The following is a 20,491-nucleotide window of genomic DNA, read 5'->3' on the forward strand; positions in this document are numbered from 1 at the left end:
AAGGCCTCAATTTATTTTCCAAATAATTCCCAGCCTTGAAATATTTCAAGGCCACTGTGGGAACCCTGTATCACCTGCTCGTAGGACCACCACGCACAACACAGGAGACAGAGTAGAAGTGAAAGACAATGGTTATAATATTTAATATTCTGTGACAAAATCTCTACAGGGAACGCTAATAAAACATTTGTTAGCAGACATCAATATCATATCCAGCGTTACGGCATTATGATTCAGGATCATGTGAATAGAAATTAAAAAGAATATAAAAATAAAGTAAAGCAGGATGGGAAACCCTTTTGTATCCTGTATAGACCAGTGGAAAACTTGTGCAATCTGAAGCATTTCGGTGCTTTTTGTCTGTGACCAATGAATCTGTTCTATCTTCTCGGCTTAAATACATTCAGGAAGAGTTTACACCTAAAAGGAACCATAGTGGATCCTGACAGATGAAGAGACGTCTTCCTATTGAGCGCCCTACAGTTAACAGACACACTGGGCAAGTTAAAGTGTGGCCGGTGTGTTTTTTAAAAACAATACATGAAGAGCACAAAAATATTCTATTTTCTTTGATCAGATTACGATATACAGAAATAAAATCAACTTAAGGCTCATTTACACTCCCTTGTCTATGAAAATAAATGCATTTATTTCAGACAATATGACCATCACTGCCCACACACTTGTCATGTGTCTTTTACGTTGGCCCAGATACATCCACTAGACGGCACTAGAGGGCAGAGCCAAACGCTCCTGACAACAGCAAACATGGCAACAGTGGAGGAGGTCAACCGTTCTTTTAACGGAGGCAGGATTGTAGACGACTGTGGTCTGTGAGGCCATTAAAGGAGCAGTGTGTAAGATTTAGAGGGACTTGGTGGCACCTAGTGGTGAGGATTGCAGATTGCAACCAGCTGAAACTTTTCCCAGATAGAATTTCTTAAGTGCTTACTGTTCAGGATGTTTTTAGCGGTAGGTGAATTATCCGCAGAGGTCTCTTACTCCACAAAGCAAATGTACCTGGTTGTTTTTTTAATACATTCTGGGCTACTGTAGAAATATAGTGACCTTTGTGGAAGAGAATCTCCTCCGGATGTGGATATAAACGGCTCATTTATGTGACTATACACTAAGGAAAACTTACTTGTTCCATTGTATTTCACATCGGGCCTTTAAATACGTCGCAATACGTGGACGAAGAATTCTTTTGACTATAATACTGATTTGTTTCATTGCGCCTTTTTAAAATGTCTTCGTTGTGTCCTACGATTGTATCCGACTTGAATTATGCTACACTGTCCCCACGCTTTCCGGTGGCACTGCTCCGTTTGCTACCACATTCATAAGCTTTCAGAAAACATGCATAAATACAGACGAAATAAATGCAGGGTATGGACAGAAGGCTCTGTCCCTATCTACAGTTGAGCATAAATGAGCCATTAGTCAAACATAAACATTTTGACAATGAAAGCCAAAATATATTTGGATGGATTTAAGTGTCTTTTAAGGTTGGACTGTTTAACTTGCCAAGAGTGCCTTCATGAAAGAAAAAGATTTTCTAATTATAATTATACTCATAAGAACTCACTGTGCAAATAGGTAATAGTTAAAAGAAACGAGATGTTATTCACGTGCTTCGTCGTTAAATCATGGAATAAAAATATAACCCAAATGACGCAGAAGCAGAAGACAACACTCCGTTTCATTTCAGATATACATATCCATGCCATTCACGAATCAGGAGAAAAACAAATATTTTCATCTTCACCTTGAACATTTTTGGGTTATATACAATATAAGGGCCATTGTACAAAAAGAAATGCTCAAGTACTATGTTGAAAGCTTCAGACATGATCTTTTTTCCCCCTCCTGTCATATAGTTCAGCACTGAGGTTTTGCATTTGACGATGGAAGTGCATACACGAATTAGATCCAGATACAATCACTCACTTGATAAAGGATGTTTGGACATATTAAAAGAATACTCATTTGACATTCAAGAGGACACGTAATCACTTTTTTTCTTTAACAAAAATAGACATGGCTTATCCAGCCTTGAAATTCCTTCTCAATATATATAAAATTATGTCTCGTCTATTTACAGTCAGATTGCGTTCTGAAGGATTAGAAAGTCCTGCTGGGGATTGTGGGTAGTGCAGTTTTAGTGTCGACCTATCCGAGGTGGACAATCCTGTGATGTGTGGATCTACAGGGAGGGCATATAGGGCAGGGTATCGCTGCTCAATACCTTTAAGGTATTGACCAAAATAACCAGGTACCAAGTAGTATTGAACATTTTCTTGTCAAATGATACCATGGATGTATACAGAGACTTGGATACAGCGTTGGAGGATGGCCCTGTTTGGCCCGGGTTTAAAATTACCCAGAACATCCACGTCATTTCCCCGAGAGTGCACTAGAGGCTTTGCCAGCTTGAGTTGGCTACGGTTTTCTGCTCCGCTAACTGAAATGGGGATAAAATGATTTTATAGTGCGGCTCTTCTGGCCTTTGAAATGTTATCAGTCTGAAATGATCGAATCCTGATCGTGAAACAAGTCATGCTGCGGGGGTTATGACGCTAAAAGACATTTATCCACTGACAAATCTTTCATAAAGTTAGTCTACAGGAAAAAGTCTTCCTGGGGGCTTGAATGATACTTGCATTCAGTCCTTTTTGTACCCAGATATAAAGTATTTGTGTGGTTTTTTACCACACTTAACATTTTTTGATGTAGTGTGACGTGTGATTGGCCCATTATCGCAGCAGCTTAAACCCATACAGTCAGTGATGTGGTGAAGTGGAGTGAGGTGAGGTTCACATTAATTAACTTTAGCTACTGTATCACATTAAGCGGCACCGGTACTGGTCATTTTTTAAACGATACCCAGCCCTACAGGAAGGGTTTGATCACTTAAATTCTATTGAAATTTCTTTGTGCTCCAGCCAACTCCTGTCACCGTGACGAACCAAAGTTTGGACAGAAGACAGATTAGGAGAGGATGATTGTAATTAGCTGATAATGATTGTGTGTTGACATGTCAGCGCAGGGCTGGAGCCAGAAATGCTGTTAGATGTACGGCACTGTCCGTCCCTGATCTGTGGCTACTGTGGACAGACAGAGTGTGGAGAGGAGCCAAATGTGTTAAAACTACAGTTTGAGGGAAACTCTGCCATTTTCACTAGTGAATGACTTTGTAAGTATTTAGGCATTGACTTGTGAGATAAAGTTGCTACGGCTGTGCTTGTGTACTGTAGTCACTACTATGTGGAGTTAACTGAAACTAGCAAAACCCACTGCGTCAGGGCTAAAATTGAGAACTCAGATCCCAGATTTTGTTTTTAAAGATATCTAATCCAATTACTAATCCCTTCTTGGAGTACAGAGCACATGCTCAAATACACCGCAAAAAACCCTGCTCAAAAATGGTAATATATATGGCATTTTGTTGACCTTTATGTCTCGGGTCAGTTCATAGAGAAAAATAACCTGATTCTACTGACATCTATTTATTTCTCTCGTTCTTTCTGTTCTGGCGGCTACGGTTGTTTTCCTCTGTGGGTTTGAAAGCTTAGATGTCAACTCATGTGTGGCAGTGTTTCATCATGAATTGGTGACACTCTCACTGGTTCTCTGCTCCCTCTGTTCCCTTTTCAAAGATGTCTGTCCATGCTGGGTATGCGTGGCTCTGCTGTCTCTCAAACAGATGATTGGTCCCATACCTGTGAAAAAAGTCAAAGTCATGTTAATACACACACATGCATAGACTACCAGCTAAATTGTTACAATAACTTCAAATATGTTATTTAAAAATATAAACCAAAACACCAAATAATATAACAAGACAAAGAGTATCCAGTCATGTTAACTTGATGCAAAGTAGGTTATGTATACCAGATTCACAATGTCGGTTAAGCTTGAGGTTGAGAATATAATTAGTATAATAAAGTCAGAATATCACCAAAGTTATAACAATTTGATCTCCAGGGCCCTCAAATATCTGTAGCAAATTTCACAGTAATCCACCCAACAGTTGTCAGGACATTTTACTCAAAATCGGAAATGTCAACTGGCTGTTGATGCAAGAGGAAAAGTAAGGTAGTTATCAAGATCACTCGGATTCCTCCTCTGGGCACCATGAACATACAGTATATTAAAGCTGCACTTGACAGTTACTGTCATCGATTAATCTGCACATTATTTTCTCATTTAATCATTTTTTCAGTAAAATGCCAGAAAATCGTAAAACATGCTGTAAGAAATTTTCCAGAGTCCCAGGTGATGTCTTCAAAAATTCCAAACCATTCACTTTACAACAAACAAATTACTAAATTAATTGATTAATCGACTGATAATTGCAGCTCTACAGTAGATGCACCAAACAGCATCTGGGATCACCATCAAGTTATTAAAATGCATCTTCAACAGATTGAAAAGAATCTTTTTTTTAAAAAAGCTGAGGTATTTTAGTCTGAATCAAAGTGCTGGACCGACTAACACTGTCATCCCTAGAGAAATGCTACAGTTATGGCTAAATCGAGTGTTGCTACCATCACTGTAATTGAGTAGTAACAATGTTGCATCATCTGCATACAGCAGCTGTGGCGTGATAAATAGTAAAAAATTTGCAAAAATGATCGACAAACCTTGTTAACAGGGTTAATGGGCGTGCGACCAGAGCCAGTATGAAGCCTTTGGCGCTCTTCAAATCGTCCGGGGGACCTCTCCCTCCGAACATCCATCATACGGCCAGGAGAGCGGTCCATTCGAGGGTCTGCCATGGCCCTGCCCGGGGAGCGATCTAACCGGGGGTCAGCCATAGCCCTGCCTGGAGACCCCACTATCCGACTCTCCAGCATCCTGCCAGGAGACTTCTCTCTCTCCAGTGGACGGCTTGGTGACTTGTCCCGTCGGAACTCTGTGCGAGCCTCTCTGTAGCGGTGAGGGGTGCCAGGATCTCCGTGAGCTAGGGGATTGGCTGCCAGCCTTTTGGAGATGTGCTCATTGTAGGAAGGAGGCCCACGCTTGTTAGGGCTGTTAGGGAGGAACCGAGGCACAAAGACGGGCAGGGGGCGTTGGTCAAAGGAAAAGGTATTCTGTGTCTTGGATCAGGGGCTTTGCTTGGCACCGCCGGGTAGGTGCGCAGACGGGGTGAGAATAAAAGACTCACAATCAAGCTCATTTGATAATCTGTAGCTCAAAAGACTGAACCAATCTGATGATTTAGCTTTCTTACAGAGTAGAGTCAGCACCTGACAACCACAACTAAAGAGTGAAGCCGGTTGTAAGAACCAGCATTGTGAGGAATAAAAGCTCAGCCTGTTAGCGAGATTCAATTTACTTCAGTCAGAAGTCAGCCTTTATTCAACAATTTTCTTTCTACCTTTGACAGGAGGCATTGTAAAAAAAAAAACAATTTTAACCTAAAAAGACATCTCAGCATTTGTTACAGATAAAAAATGAACTCCTCCTCCTGCAAAGAGCAAAATAGAGGTGTTACTCTCCTGCTTCATCACCAGATTCAAAAAATAATGACTTAATCACCGTCACCACCTGTGGATGCCAACCTGTGCCCAGCAGTGCCAGCTAGTCCCACTGACCCTTCAACAACACCCATGTACATAAAAAAGTGTGATGTGCTGCTTCTACACTATTATCTCTGTATAACAGGGAGGACCAAATCTCACCCCCCCCAAAAATAAATGAATGAATACTGTGAGTAAAGTGCTCAAGTGAACTGAGAAAATTAAACTTTTTCAGATTTAATTTTCACTTGCATGATTTATTCCTTCAGCAATTATTTCCAATTAGCAGGGCTTTGCTCCGAGTGATCATCTGTTTTATTCCGTTCGATTGAGAAATAAAGGCACTGCATAATTTATTCATCAAAGTGTAAATAATGCAGGTGTCAGTCAAAACTTTATGGGAGGTTCCAAACTGATAATTAGATACAGAGTGAATACAGAGTTATGATGATGCACCTGTTGATTTATTCATTCATTTATTAATTTGAATGTATCTGAGAATTACAGTTTTTCATTCATTTATTTGGGACATTAGATTTGTCCTCCACATAGAATATCACTCTATAAACTGGGAAATGGAAGTCAACAGTAAAAAGAAATCATGACTGGGAATGGTTATCATTTGAAGCCTTCAATTCTAGTGAAAAAACTAGAAAGGTTTAAAAATGTCTAGAGAGGCATTTTTTTGCATAAACAAAAGTGTCAGACTTCTCAAATGTAAAGTGTGATCAAAACAAGCAGTCGCCAAAGAAGCAGAATGTAATCACACACACAAACACACACACACTAAAAAGTTAGAAATTTAACAAGACATTCGATGTAAACTTTCAGGACTTGGCGCTTTAGACATATTTCAGTTAGTAAAAAAACAATTATTGAGGATATCCTAATGACTATAATTGTACTGTATGTATCTAACTTAGGAGATGTGTTGCAGCTCAAAATGTGCTGTGATTTTAAAGACAGTGAAAAGAAAGCTAAAGATCATTGTGGGTTAATAAAATTTTCACCAAACTTGTATTCAGAAAAAAGATTAGTGTAATGGTCTAAATTAGTTAATTAAAGTGTGAGAGAGCAGACAGTAAGTGTGATCTCGAGCAGATTTAATAAATCGTGTCCTCACCTGCGTCCGGAGCCGTTCCGCTGCAGGTCACTTACACCCTCTTGGCTCTGGACCAGGTTGCCCTTGCAGCAAATGACCCGCAGTTTGTTCTGATAGGAAGAGGCCAGGTAGATGGCTCCAGAAGAGATGGCTGGGCCAAGGTAGCGTGGGTTTGGGATATCTAGGTGTGCATATGAATGAGGCCTGGAAAGAGATAAGAGCATTAGACACTGTATCCTTGAAAGGGCAGGTCAAATATTATTCTTATTATTTTATTTTATTTCTTAAAGGGTTTTAAATCAGTCTGTAGCTTTTCAAAATTGTTCCTTACGCATTCCACAATTCAAATTTTGGTCAAAGTGTGGATGTTTTAGCTATAACGTCTAGCCTATGGCTTTGAATAGAGAGACAAAACGTCCAACAGAATGACCTACTCCACATTCAACTACATTTAGAAAGGTGGCAGTCCACTCTGACAGATGTTTTTACCTGACAGAATGACCTACTCAGCATCTATACAGGTAGTAGTTCATTATGACAGATATTTGCACCTGACAAAATGACCTACACTACACTTGACTACCAGTGTTTCCCCTAAAATGTTGCAGGCCTGGTCCACCGCCAGGCCAATGAGACCGTCCACCAGGCCTAAACATTTGCGAGGTTTGCGTAGGATGGCGAGTACACTGTATTTTTCCCCTTAGGAGGTAGAAGTCATGACCTGCCCTACTCTGCCACTGAGTAGCTAGTATTCTGTGCCTTCGGTGGTTAGATTGTGTTATAAGAGTGGTGTGGTTCCTTTAGAGACGGGGCTGTGGTTGTATGTGTAAGCATTTGGTGTGAGTGGTCTAGCAAAAGCATGTGAGCAGAGCGGAGTATACGAAACAGAGCAGAGAAACAGCTCTTCACCTAGCAGTAAAAGTGGTCAGTTGAGCATTAAATGTGCAGTGAAAGTCACAGTTTAATAAATGCGGCTGCTTCTCAAGACCAAGTGGAGTTCCCACGTGTTTTACCCAGCTGCTGGTTAAGGTGAAGGGGGTTAACCTTGAAGTCACTTCGGCCTAGAAGTAAACAGATCTCCCCTGTGCTCGATGACTATGGTTGGGGAGCTGAAGCAGGAATGGTTTACATTTGGTGAGGTTGACAGTAAGAATATTAGGCAAACCACTCAGACACAGAGGAGGGCGGGTCATGCCTTTGCCATCCTGAGATTGCTCGCGGTTACGTTCTACCAACTTAACTGTGGATAAATAATATAATCGTGTGGCTTCTCTAGACTTTCCAAAGTGCATGGATTAATCTTTGATAGTGAATGGAGTCATTTTGCACCGGCTACATGACGCTCAAAACAATTTATTCACTGTTTTAGCGCAGCAATCACAGACTGAAGCCGCAAAGAGGGAGAGGCTCGCTGCTTCAAGCTGCAAAGCCAGTCATGGGGGAAGTCACAGACACACGCAGTGAATCTTGTCAATTTTCAAAATAAAACATCCCGTGCAGATTGTTTTGCTTTACTTAATCAACTATGGTGGACTATGACAAATGGACATATCCACGCGTCGACAGCGTTGTTGATTTTACACTTACTGCCAGAATAGGGGATTGCGGGTTTAAATAACTGCAGAGGGGAAAAGGCAAACAAGGTCATAGGTTAACTAAATGACCATAGTACCACCATCCAAAAAGAAAAAACTGTGTAACACGCAACCCCAAATATTCACTTTATTTTTCAACTTAGCCAGGGAACAAATGGGAAAGGAGAATTATGCTAAGGTGAAATGTTTCTTAAAGACAAGATAGATTAAGTGCAGCAGTGAATTATGCACACTTTGCTCATGATGTACTACTATTTTGTAAATATGATCCCCTGAGCCACTGCACTAAAGACAACCACGCCAATAAGTCATCCCAGACGTCTGTTCACGTTTTTTTTGGCGTGTACCACCAGGCCTGGAAAAATTCTAGGGGGAACCACTGAAACTGATGCACTGATACTAACAAACGAGCAGAAGGCAATCTTACCCCAGAGCTGCGTGTCCCTGAATTTCAATAACGTCCAGAGAGTTGAAGTAGGTCACAAACAGGTAGGGTTCTCTATAGGCTGGAACACAAAGAAAACACATAAAATCATATTTCAAATCACACATTAATCATTAATGAAAAAAAGTACATTTTAGCAGTTAGGGTTAGGGTTAGATGACATGGAGGAAATTTCAATCAACACCAACCGAATGAGAGAGGCAGACGACTCCATTTGATATCTTCACTTCTACTTCTGCGGCCATACGCATCCACAAACACACCAAACTCTGCAAGATAAATTCACATTATCATATGAAACTGCCCATGTGTAGATGTTTACAACAATAATCGTTATTTAAAAAATAATTTCCTATTACAATAAATACAAATTTTCTCACACAAAAAGTTCAGTTTTTGGCTTTTTTACCGGTGCATGTGTTTACAGGCGTAACTGCAGACACAACATAATGCACACATGTTCACACTGATAGGACATAAACGTCTAACCATGGAAACAGAGCAGGTACTCGTCTTTCTGTGGTGCCGTTGTGACCTGGATTATGGAAATGGGGAAGCTGTGGGAGGACGCAGCGAAGACAGCTGAAGCTAGCGTCACGTCGTTTTTATCCAGGAACTCTGAAGAAAGAAATCATACAAGTCATCTCGCTCAGGTGTGAATACTGAAACATTGTTGCGAAAAAAATCCCAACTGTTTGGTATTTCTTAAAACACCATCTGGTTGACAGAAAATACTGGGAAAACAAAAAAAGAAAAAAAAGTGATACCAAAACAGAATTTGTGCGTAGGTGCCTACCACAAATAAATCACAGTGACGGTGGGTGACCTACCTTCCAGCACATACTGCTTCATCTCAATCTCATAGAACTTGTTGGTGCCGATAATGATGCTGTAGCCAGTGAAGTGGATACAGCTACAGGGCTCTGATGTCTCAATCTCCTGCAAATACAAACAAAGATTCAACAGCTTTTCAAACTCATTACTGCTTCAAACAAAACATCTACTTTGCCACAAAACACTGCCTTTCCGCTGTGACGTTTTCATTTACCTTTCCATCACCAAGTACGACTCACCTTTAGGGAAAGGGATTGAGAACTGACATTAAATTGGTGCCTGTTATGGCTGACCAGGACTGAAATATTAATAAGCTTCTAGACAAAAGATACTGCTATCTGTATTCATGTAATGTTATTAATTCTTACATTACAGCTGCAACAATTAATTGATTAGTTGTCAACTATTAAATTAACTGCTAACCAATTTGATAATTGAACAATCAGTTTGAAAAATTTCTTAAGAAAAATTTCAACCTACTTAAATGTAAATATTTTCTGGTTTCATCACTCCTCTATGACAGTAAACTGAACATCTTTGCGATGTGGATAAAACAAGACATTTGAGGATGTCATCGGGGACTTTGGGAAACACTGATCAACATTTTTTTACCATTTGCTTTGACCAAATAAGTGACTAATTATTTGACAATGAAAATAATTTAGTTGCAGCCCTATCTAACATAACTGGAATTTTTAAATTCCTAACTGTCCCCTGATGATGACGATGCTGCTGGCATCAGGCAAATACTTTCCACTCCGTGTAACTGTGTGTTTACATTCTGTACTCTCCAGTCATTGCTGACAGGGGAAAATGTTAAAAAGTGTGGACTCACTTGACTAAACTGGATGAAAATGCATTTAAATGCAATATATTTAAAGTTAGTTGCATGTAAAGGGAGTAGCACCAGCAACCTCAAAAAGTACTAACACAAATACATTTTATAAATCTGAAGCAGTGCAGCATGTTTGACTGCTTCAGTAAAGCAGCTGCTTTGTTGTCAGGGTTCCAACAAATTTTCATGGAAAGAAAATAATCAAATTTTTTCATGACATTTTAAGGATCCATTATACTGTTTTAATACAGCTTTCTTTCCTCACTTGCCAAGCGTTTTTTTTAATCATATCAGTTTGAAACTCTACACACGTGATTCCAGCTAGCTGGTGAAGAAGGGAGAGACGTAGCATCACAAGAAAATGAAGACACCTACATAATGGTAAACAAAACATGATGTCATGTTACGTCAACAGCTACAGAAAGCAAATTTGCTATCATGTTACATTATGTGAAAGGTTATTCACAGGAGATTACTGTCAAATTTTCATTACACAGTACAAACACTTTCAATGATTTTAAAAAAATTTGATGACTTTTCCAGGCCTGGAAAGTGTAATTGTGAAATTCCATGACTTTTCCAGGTTTTCCATGACCAAAGGAACCCTGCTCAGTGCAGCTTCCTGGTTCCAATGCTGATGGGACTTGCCAAACTAAAAATGGACCTCGTTGAGTCACTCTTATTTTTATCAAAAGAAGTCTGCAGTGATTAACTCAGGACACAGTTTGCATCGGTTTAAAACAACTTAACTTGTTTCTAAAATAATTATTGTCTAGTTTCTTTTATTTTTTGCAACAAATTATCGAGTGTAATACCAATAGAAGTATCCATAAGCAGTATCAGTATCACTACTAGTATCACTCAAATCCTAATGATGCTCATCCCCACTCACCTTTCTGATGCAGAACTTGTTCAGGCTTTCATTATGTCGCAGAATTGTAATCTTATTGGGCATAGCAGCACAGATACAGGTCCCATTATCAATCTGTAAAGAAAGAACAACACTGCAATCAGGGCAGTAGTAAATATCTGCAATCAGACAGCACACTGCTTCGCTATTGATGCTCAGCTCATTAACTCTGACTAAACAACAGTCTAACTAGAAGGATTTTGCTCCATGCAAGTGACAACAAAGTAACCCACCTTCCCAGAGGAGAAGAGGTGGCATCCCTTGACGGTCTCAAAGATGAAGGGATTGAGGTCGGGCTGAGCTGGGAGATGGGACTGCGACAAAGACTGTTTCACCTTCTTGATTTCCACGAGACACAAGGCCCTCTCCTCTCCTGGGTAACAAACACACCAAACACAATCAGACGCACAAGCAATCTCCTGTATTTTACATTACATTTAAATGTAAGGATCTGATAACTTAAGTCATCAAAAAAAAGCTTTATTTTTATTCTCTACATCCCATTTTACAAAAGGTTTAGATGCAAAGTTAAATAAATGATCTGGTAATGAAGCAAAAGTCTTACTGAGTCAATGATGCACATGTCTTAAAAACACTGGCTTTCACTGACAAAAGGACAAAAAATACTGACTTACAATTGAGTATAATGGGCTCAGCCTAATCGGGGTTCGTGTAGGTTGAGTACATAATGACTGAATTTTAAATTTTGGGTGAGCCATCCCATCACGACTTACCATACCACATACCATTCGGAACTTGGAAGACTAATTTTATATCGAACAAAATTAAAGAGGAACATGTTTATTTTGCCTTAATGTTTATAATGACATAAAACATGACAAATTTGATGATCTACATAAAATGTTGAAATAACAAACCTTTCTGGAGTGTAACACATGGAAGACAATAAACATTTCATATTTTCATAAAAGTATCTATTTGGTGTACCAACAGGAGTGGGAAATATCAAGGCATTTCTGGATGGTTTTATGGTTTTCTTGGAGATTTTGCATTTCTCAATCTGCATTTGAGTTTCCATTACTTGGATAATTTCCTCCTTTTTAGACTAATCAATTCAATGCCTTTTAAGTCTTTTTTAGGATATGTGGTAACCCTGTTGATATCACGTACTCACCAGTGATCATCAGCAGCTTATCGAGCTCCTTCAGGATCTGGATCTGGAAGACGGAGGTCAGCCCTGGGATGTGGGTCAAAGAGTTCTTTATGACGTTTAGAGCATACAAACCCTCCTCAGAGCCAACCAACACGATCTGAGGGAAAGAATGAGACCGATAATATGAGCTAAATGAGTGATACAAGCAGCACAATGGTGTAACTGGAAGAACACAGATTTTTAGATACTTTGGATTAGATTGTGAGCTAAATGCCAAGCATAGCAAGAATATGAAAAGTAAAACTGATGTTCCTTGCTGCTGATGGTGCAGATTTCTGTCCTCATACCTGGTCAGTGAGAGGCAGAGTGCAGTTGATGTCTAAACGGTCATCACCCTCCAGCTTCAGCAGAGAATTGCCAAGAAGTTTCTATTGAGACAAAAAGCAGAAAGACAAAAAGAAACATGGAGCAGAGGGAGGGGTCACATTAGGCAGTTTTTCTAAAAATCTTAAGAGTAAGAAATTGTGACCCAGCGAGGATGACAGCCAGAGAGCCTTCACCAGTCCAAACAGAGTGAATCCATCGTTCACTATTACTGAATTAAATTCACATGTAAGCGGAGGATGTTTGCATCAGTTAACGGACATCTTTTCTTCAAAGACAAAACCAAAAACAACACTACATTTGGGAGCAGTATTCTCTGGTATTTACAGCAACACCCAAGTCTCAATAATTTAAATAAATAAATCATAATTAAATGTATACATCCAATCAAAGAGTTAGTAACACTATGGATTGATTAAACATTTGATGCAAACTTTTACTATCTGACAGTTTCCCATATTCAGTGCTGTGGACCCAATATAAATATGAGTGTTTTCTGGGTGGCCATAAAAACAACCACTTCATAGGAACAAAAGCAGTCGCAAAAAGTTGTGAAATTCATTATAACATATGGTTGAACAGTGGCAATCCATTTTTTAATTATCATTGGTGTTCAAAGCTTTGCGGATGCTGTTCACCTCAGGCTATACAGCATGGATGACCATTTTAGGTTACATAGCCAATTACGATAAGTGACAAGTGCTGCAGTGTGAAATTGACTAATTGGGTTTAAAAAGGGGGACTAGAAATGCATACACTATGTGGCCAAAAGAAGACACTAACATCCACATACTTTTGTGTACTTGTGTGTACTCTTGGGCTGTTTTTCTTGGTTTGGGCCCCACCATCTGAGATAAGGACAACATTAATGCTACGGAATAAAATTATATTTTAGATAAAAATGTGATTCAAATATTGTTTGGGGAAGGCATCAAGGCAGCTTTTCAGTTCAGGTAATAGTATGTATTTATACTGTAACACTATAGAGTATGTTACTTTTTTTGTGTATACTTTTTGCATGTCATTTTGAGAAGAGAGGGCACACATTTTTCATTGTATGGAAATGCACACATGGCAGTTTATTGCACATGACAACAATTTCCTCGAGCCCTGTCACAACATGAAAATGTGCATAAAGCGAGGTCCAGAAAGAAATTCCCAGTTACTTACTTAACTCGCTTGCACAGAACCCTGACGTCAACCCTATTAAACAAATTCGGGATTATATGTAATTTGTGAAATCTTCCCAGATATGTGAAGCATATTAATGCCCCCCAAAAAATAAACATTTTTTTAAATTTGATATTCAGCCATAACATATAGCTGTAATCTTCAGGTAGGGGTCCAAACACTTTGGGTCATGTAGTATATTCTGCCACAAGGCAAAAAGAAGTATTTTGAGCTCTTAACTGAATATTTGAATGGTTCACACAATAAACAAGGCAGGGAAAGACTTTTTTGGAAATGCTAACATACAGTTTAGAGAAAACAACACTATTTGGAGGGTCATTTACCACAGAATGTAAGAGGGATGAGAAAGTGCTCTTCAAACAGCAATAAACACAAAACCACCAACAGCAGCAGAAGCCTGCAGACTAAAGTTAAGCTCAGATTGCTAAAGAGTGTGTACATTTGTCGTGTTTCAGTGACGGGGTTTACAGGGGAGCATGGCTTTTGCAGAAGCATGCACGACATAGCATATGACACCAGGCCAGAGGTGCACAGCAGTGCCTATTCACATCCATGCACTGTGTAGGTTTTGAGTGTATAATTGATGTGTGTTTGACCACTGAATGCAGCTGTTTTTCAGAGGGCAGGTACATATTCAGTAACTCAGCCTGAGGCTCTGATGACCTGCACTGAACAGCATCAGTGTTGTATGCGTAGATGTGTACAGCTACTGCATGCTCAGCCGGTCGGTCGACTGAAGCCCAAGCGTTCGTGCAGCTACTTACTGTACCTGAACCAGTGGGGATAGGTTCTTCTGTCTTTTAGAGACACCTGCCTATAATATGATCCACACAACCGAGTTGAATGGAGATACACACGCACAGTATAACCACATCAACAAAGATGATGACAACACACAAATTGAAGACGTGGATGTTGAGAACATGCAGAGAGAGAAAGAAGAGGGAGGGAAAGAAAACGGAGTGAAGGCACTGGCTGATGTTTAATGGAGGCATTCAGTATTTTTTTTACCCAATTTTCACACCAAACAATACAGCCGCCCTTGGATAAAGTTAATTGAAATGTGCGTAATAACTGAGTTTGTCCTGTATAAAGGAAATACTGGGCTTTTCTTATACAGCAAATTTTGAGCCCAATCAAGCCTGGCACAAGCAGAGAAAATAGTACACACAATACTTACAGCATCAGAATCCACTTTGTCTTTGGATCCTCGGCTGCCGGCCACCACAGACTCCAGTACAGCCACCCAGCGCTGCTTGTCAGGGAAGCTGGGAGCCATGAAGTAGAGGGACTGGCCTGGCCAGCAGGTGGTGTGGGGATGTGACTCCAGCTTCAACACATACGGTATATCTGCGTGTACACACACACACACACACACACACACAAACACACACATACACAGACAGAAAGACAAACTGGTTGGCTATCTTGCAAACAGTTTATTTTCACAGCTGAGCAGAACTGTCAACATTTCGTTGTATTTCAAGATTCAAGTATAGACTGGACATGTGGATGCAACTTAAAAATTTTAGGAGAGGATAATGCACATAAAATCCTTCAATAGGCCTAGTGCAGCAGGATTAGGTGGTATTGATCCAGTACCTGACTTGGCAGTGTTAATGAGCTCAGAGGCTCCAACAGCACCATGTACGGTCACCTCCCCATCAGGCAGACAGAGCTCAAACTCCTCTTCAGCTTTTATATAATCTAGAGGAAAAACAACACACGATTTGTTATTCGATGCTGCAGTATTGATCTACATGGTAATTTAAAGACTTGAAGTATTACAAACTGTCTCATTAAGGGATGGATCAGAGATGTCAAGTTTAAATTGTATCTTTCTATTACCAGTGAGGAAACAGCCATTCAAAAACATAAGCACTGACCTTCTCTGGGCTCAGCATCATAGATGGATACTTTAGTTCCATCAAGCACCACATATTTCCTCTCCCAGCCCTGCTGACCACGCTTGCCATTTCTGCGTGAGCAACCACACAAATGCACACGACCGTCAAAGCTGTGAAAAAACCTATTGTGCATTTTCAGTATGGTGGTAAAAGGCTGAGGTTACCTGGGCTGCTTCATCCATCCCTCCAAGCGAACATGCCCACTGGCCTCTTTGACCTGCAGTGCTGGAGAGTTCGCCTTTTCCCGGCATAGAGCCTCTGAAAAGTGAGTGGCGTACTCGGCTGGCAGACCGCAGGTGGCCGGAAGACATGGTGAGCATTTAGGGTGACACAGTGTGTGACACTCTACAACACAACAAAGAGAGAAGGGTGAAAAAGAAAAGCTAATTTGTGTTTCTTAAAAGGTTCTTTTTATGCAGAGTCGTGTGATAAATAAGGGAGTTTATATCGCAGAGTTTAAAAAATAATTTGTCCTCTGAAATATCTCCACATTCAGTGCTGGTTACAAACCTAGACAAGTGGCAGCCTGTCGTCCAAAATGCACAGTGTCCAGGCAGACAGCACACTTGGCAGCCCTCATGTTGAGGCCCACAGTGAAACGATGAGGGATGTTGTGATGCATTCTCTCTTTCACACGACGACCAAACTCTGCAAAGCAAAAAAGGGAGAAGAAAAAAGTGGGCAGGGATAGAAGTTACTGAAAGAGAAATATGACAAAAATATTCTGTTCCAGGCTTAAATTTAGGGCTGTACCGAATAGTTAAAAGCTTCATTCATAACACTGACATTCAAATTCTGCATCAACGTTTGCATGCTGTGCTTTTCTTTTGTTTTGCATGTCTATTTATTCTGTTTAAATCTGGTATTTCTGCACAGTTACAGTCAAGATGCGGCTAAACCAATATTACTAGTGTTATAATATTTGTAGAATTAAAGTCCAGTGGTGGCTGCTATAGATTGTTTCTGACTTGTATGAATCAAACATTTCCAATAATGTTTCAAAGTAGGAGTGTATGATACATCAGTCCAAATGGATACATTGATTCAATGATCAACAATCCAATGTTAATAATGCAAAGCAAAAACACTGATACATATTGCCATCTTTAAGATACCCCTTTATTTTTAAATTCCCATGACACATATGCGTCACCATTTCCGACCAAGCACACCTTCTTCCTAAATGTTCAAAAAGTGTTTGCATCCAAGTGCCTGGAAGATAAGCATATTTATCATCTAGTATTGATCACAGGCCCCTGAATTTATTCAAACTGAAATTGGATTGTGGCAGACTTTGTCATATCCGCCAATATCGCACTGTTGTCCAAAGAATCAACAAAATATTGAAACGTGAGGACGCTTGTGATTTACATCCCTGTTGTACAGTCCAAAAGTCGAGAGTTATGGAAAAAAATAGATGCAATCATTTCCAAATTTAACAACACGCTTTTATTTAATGAAATATTCAGCCTCAATCCATAGTTGTTGAATTTTACCTTTCAAAAACATCTTCACCGCAGTCAAAAAACTGTTTAACAGCAATCTGACAGCATCATAACTTACATTTATTCCTTTTCAAAAAAAAAATAAAAATTTTGATTTTGATTTTGATTATTTTGATTAAATGTATCACTTAAAATTGAGGGTTTGGTTCAAGGATTTTTTTTGGGGGGGGGTTCTAACATCATGGAAGGGGATGACAGACATCCAAAGCTTTATTAGAAAACCTCAACAAAAGCTTTGGATGTAAAAGAAAAAATGACATTCGGTACAGCCCTACTTAAATCACTTCAGAAGTCAGCAATAAATTCATGAGATTATGCTTTTTTCAAGCAGCATGGGGCAATTTGAATAATGAATGAATCATTTCTAAATTCAGGTATTAGGCATTTCAAATATTCAAATATACTAATATAGTCAGAATCAGATTATGCATGCCAGTGACCATGGGATGCATTAAAATGCTTCTGGGTGAAAAGCTACCCATCAAACCATATGCTATCTAAATCATGACTCCAGGAATGATGCTGAAAAAAAGGGGTACATCAAATCAAACTTGACTTTTCAGGATAAAGTCTTTGGTCAAGTCAGTTAGCTTGACAACAGGACAGTAAGACAGATGCACAGTATGATATGAGCACAAGTGTTTGTGCAGCGTAACATGCATGCAGATGAGGCCGTGCATATGAAGAGACGCACTGTGGTGACTGCTAACTTACTTTCAAAGGTGACCCTCCTCTTTTCTGTGAGGAGCGAGAGGAAAGAGACAGAAAGGAGAGAGCAGTCTAACAATAACTATGTGAACGCAAAAGAACACGGACAATAAGGAGCCAGAATCACAAAGTGAGCTCATCTTAACCAGGCTGCTGTTATCCAAACATGCAGCTCTGATAAAATATATGATATGGTATTATAACTTACGATGCTTTGGTATTTAGAGATTCGGTTGGTTTATGAAGTTCTGCAATTTTATGTGAATACACTATTTATTTGACATTGGATGAACCTTTTAGAATTGTTTTTACATTTTTTTAGGAGATCAGTCATGATCCACTGTACCTTCCAGGCAACTATGATATATGCAGCAGAGGTTCAGTTTCCATAGTGATCATCACCACCCTCCAGAAAAAGTAATTTATCTTTGTGATAGTGCAAAGCCCAGATTAAAACCACTGTTACTTGGCTAATCTACAACTCCTACTTTGTGAGACAGGTTCAAGCAGGGTTACAATGTTAGCTGGATAATGCACATGAATAAAACGGAATAGTTTTGTTTTTTAATTTCAGTGCATGTTCAGTGCGAGTTTAGCATGTACTGAGCACAGTTATCCAGCTTTTATTTCACTTCATAATCCTGCTTTGTGAGACAGGCCATAGAGAGAACAAACACATAAACACACCACATGAACAAAATAAGTGAACAGAGAGTCTATTTGTCCTGATAGCATAAGGATGAACACTCCTATAGGGGACACTATACAGCTTTAAAAGTCATCGGTTCAAATTCAGCCTGATTGGCTGTGTGTCAGACCTTTCTGTTTATTAGTCTGTGTGTTTGTGTGTGACTGACCTTCAGGTGTGGAGGTCTCCTTGCAGCGGGTGGAGGGGTTGAGCAGGCTGCTGGGGTTGGGTTGATGCTCAGGGGATTTGACGATGGCCGACATGAGGATTTGATGTCGAGCCTGTGCAGGCGTAGAAGGAGCCACATGTTCCTGGGCTTTGAAATGAGCCGCTGCGTTTCCATAAACAAATAAAACAACCTAATGTTAGATCAGTGATAGCTTTAAAGCCGGAAATATCTGACCCCATTACCAAAAAAAAAAAAGAATAGATTCTGGAATAAATCTCCTAGGACCTGGCAGGTGTAAGTAATGGAGCAAGATGCTGCCATGGCAACTCTTAAAAGATGTGTGGGAACAGATAAGGAAGGAGGCGCAACACAGAATTTCCTGAGCTGACTTAGGTCATCATTTCTTATCTCCAGTGGCAAACCTAACTTTGTGGTAATATGAGTTTTGATGGGAAAAATAGAATTACTGTGGTTAAATCATCACCTCTATGACTCTGTGTCAACAGCAACTAAAGATTTTAATAATCCAGGGTCAGCTACAGAGACTCATCTCGTTTTTTGCTGCCAGGGGTTGCCATAAGAATTAAAATCCTGTCTCATGCGTAGTGCAGATACTGTGCTGCCCAAAGGACTTTCCACACCAAACTTATGCAAATAAATCACGTCAATTTAAAAAAGTCTGAGCCCATCTGACTCTATGAACCTATCCAGGGTTCCAATAGCTTAAGGAAATTTGTATTTAAGACTTTTTCACTTTTTTATTGCCACTCAGAATGAAAATTTAAGACATATTTTACAATGACCAAATTTGAAGAAAAAAAGAGACACAACGTCAATTATGTATGGTTGGGGAAAGACAAGAAAAAAAAAAACATGACTTTTTTGTCTCGTGGCGGACACAAGGGTAGAAAACAACTGAGAAATTCCTGCCATTTGTTGGCAAGGTTTTTGGCGAGGTTTCTCACTCTGCATGTGGGATTCCACTGCCTTGATTCTTATTGGGCCAAGATTGAAATTGTTTTTGCATAATATACACAGAGCCTCGTATGCATTGCCTTATACTGGTTTCACTTAATTATTTTTTAAAAATATATATACTACCATTTATTATGAGATTTTAAAATGCAGCATCAGAAGAAACATTTAATGAAATTCTTCTTCCAATGTCTTAGAATTTTTAAGGTCTTTGAAAGATTGATTTAAGACATTTTTAAATACAATTAAAGGCCTTATTTTTTTTATCAATGAATAATATAACACTATCTAAGGATCTGCAGGAACCCTGCTATGGACAGTGAATACGAATGTTTTGTTTTGCACAGCGCAGGGTTTTTTCCTCGCAGCTATTTTGATTTATGTTAGTGTTGGATGCACATAAAAACAGGCAACCAATAAAATTACAATAAAATAATGACTTTCGCTCATTCAATAACTTGACATAACATCTTAACATACTTTCACATAACAATATTGATACTAATCTTGCAAAATAGTCTTCTTTGCCAAGTAAAGATTATAAAGACAACAAATATAAGGAGAAAATCTGAAGATGTTTAGCAGCTTAACTTGCTTGTGATGG

At 39.4% G+C, this 20,491-nt stretch overlaps 1 protein-coding gene across 1 annotated transcript in view; it reads right to left on the reverse strand.

Annotated features, from left to right (window-relative positions):
- Window positions 1-1,035: 1,035 nt before the first annotated feature.
- cita (citron rho-interacting serine/threonine kinase a) overlaps window positions 1,036-20,491 on the reverse strand; it is a 51,757-nt gene continuing 32,301 nt past the window's right edge. Inside the window, exons 32-49 of the mRNA XM_042501702.1 lie at window positions 18,913-19,074; window positions 16,353-16,490; window positions 16,007-16,187; window positions 15,822-15,913; window positions 15,538-15,642; window positions 15,116-15,285; window positions 14,705-14,749; window positions 12,708-12,788; window positions 12,382-12,517; window positions 11,480-11,619; window positions 11,229-11,321; window positions 9,498-9,606; window positions 9,157-9,285; window positions 8,856-8,936; window positions 8,650-8,728; window positions 6,649-6,831; window positions 4,647-5,034; window positions 1,036-3,722 (exon numbers count right to left, since the gene is read on the reverse strand). Coding sequence (XP_042357636.1) covers window positions 3,699-3,722; window positions 4,647-5,034; window positions 6,649-6,831; window positions 8,650-8,728; window positions 8,856-8,936; window positions 9,157-9,285; window positions 9,498-9,606; window positions 11,229-11,321; window positions 11,480-11,619; window positions 12,382-12,517; window positions 12,708-12,788; window positions 14,705-14,749; window positions 15,116-15,285; window positions 15,538-15,642; window positions 15,822-15,913; window positions 16,007-16,187; window positions 16,353-16,490; window positions 18,913-19,074 — 2,336 coding nt within the window. The 3' untranslated portion in view covers window positions 1,036-3,698. The remainder of the gene's footprint in view (window positions 3,723-4,646; window positions 5,035-6,648; window positions 6,832-8,649; window positions 8,729-8,855; window positions 8,937-9,156; window positions 9,286-9,497; window positions 9,607-11,228; window positions 11,322-11,479; window positions 11,620-12,381; window positions 12,518-12,707; window positions 12,789-14,704; window positions 14,750-15,115; window positions 15,286-15,537; window positions 15,643-15,821; window positions 15,914-16,006; window positions 16,188-16,352; window positions 16,491-18,912; window positions 19,075-20,491) is intronic.

The sequence above is a fragment of the Plectropomus leopardus genome, chromosome 2 (assembly GCF_008729295.1).
Source record: "Plectropomus leopardus isolate mb chromosome 2, YSFRI_Pleo_2.0, whole genome shotgun sequence".
NCBI classification, from domain to species: Eukaryota; Metazoa; Chordata; class Actinopteri; order Perciformes; family Serranidae; genus Plectropomus; species Plectropomus leopardus.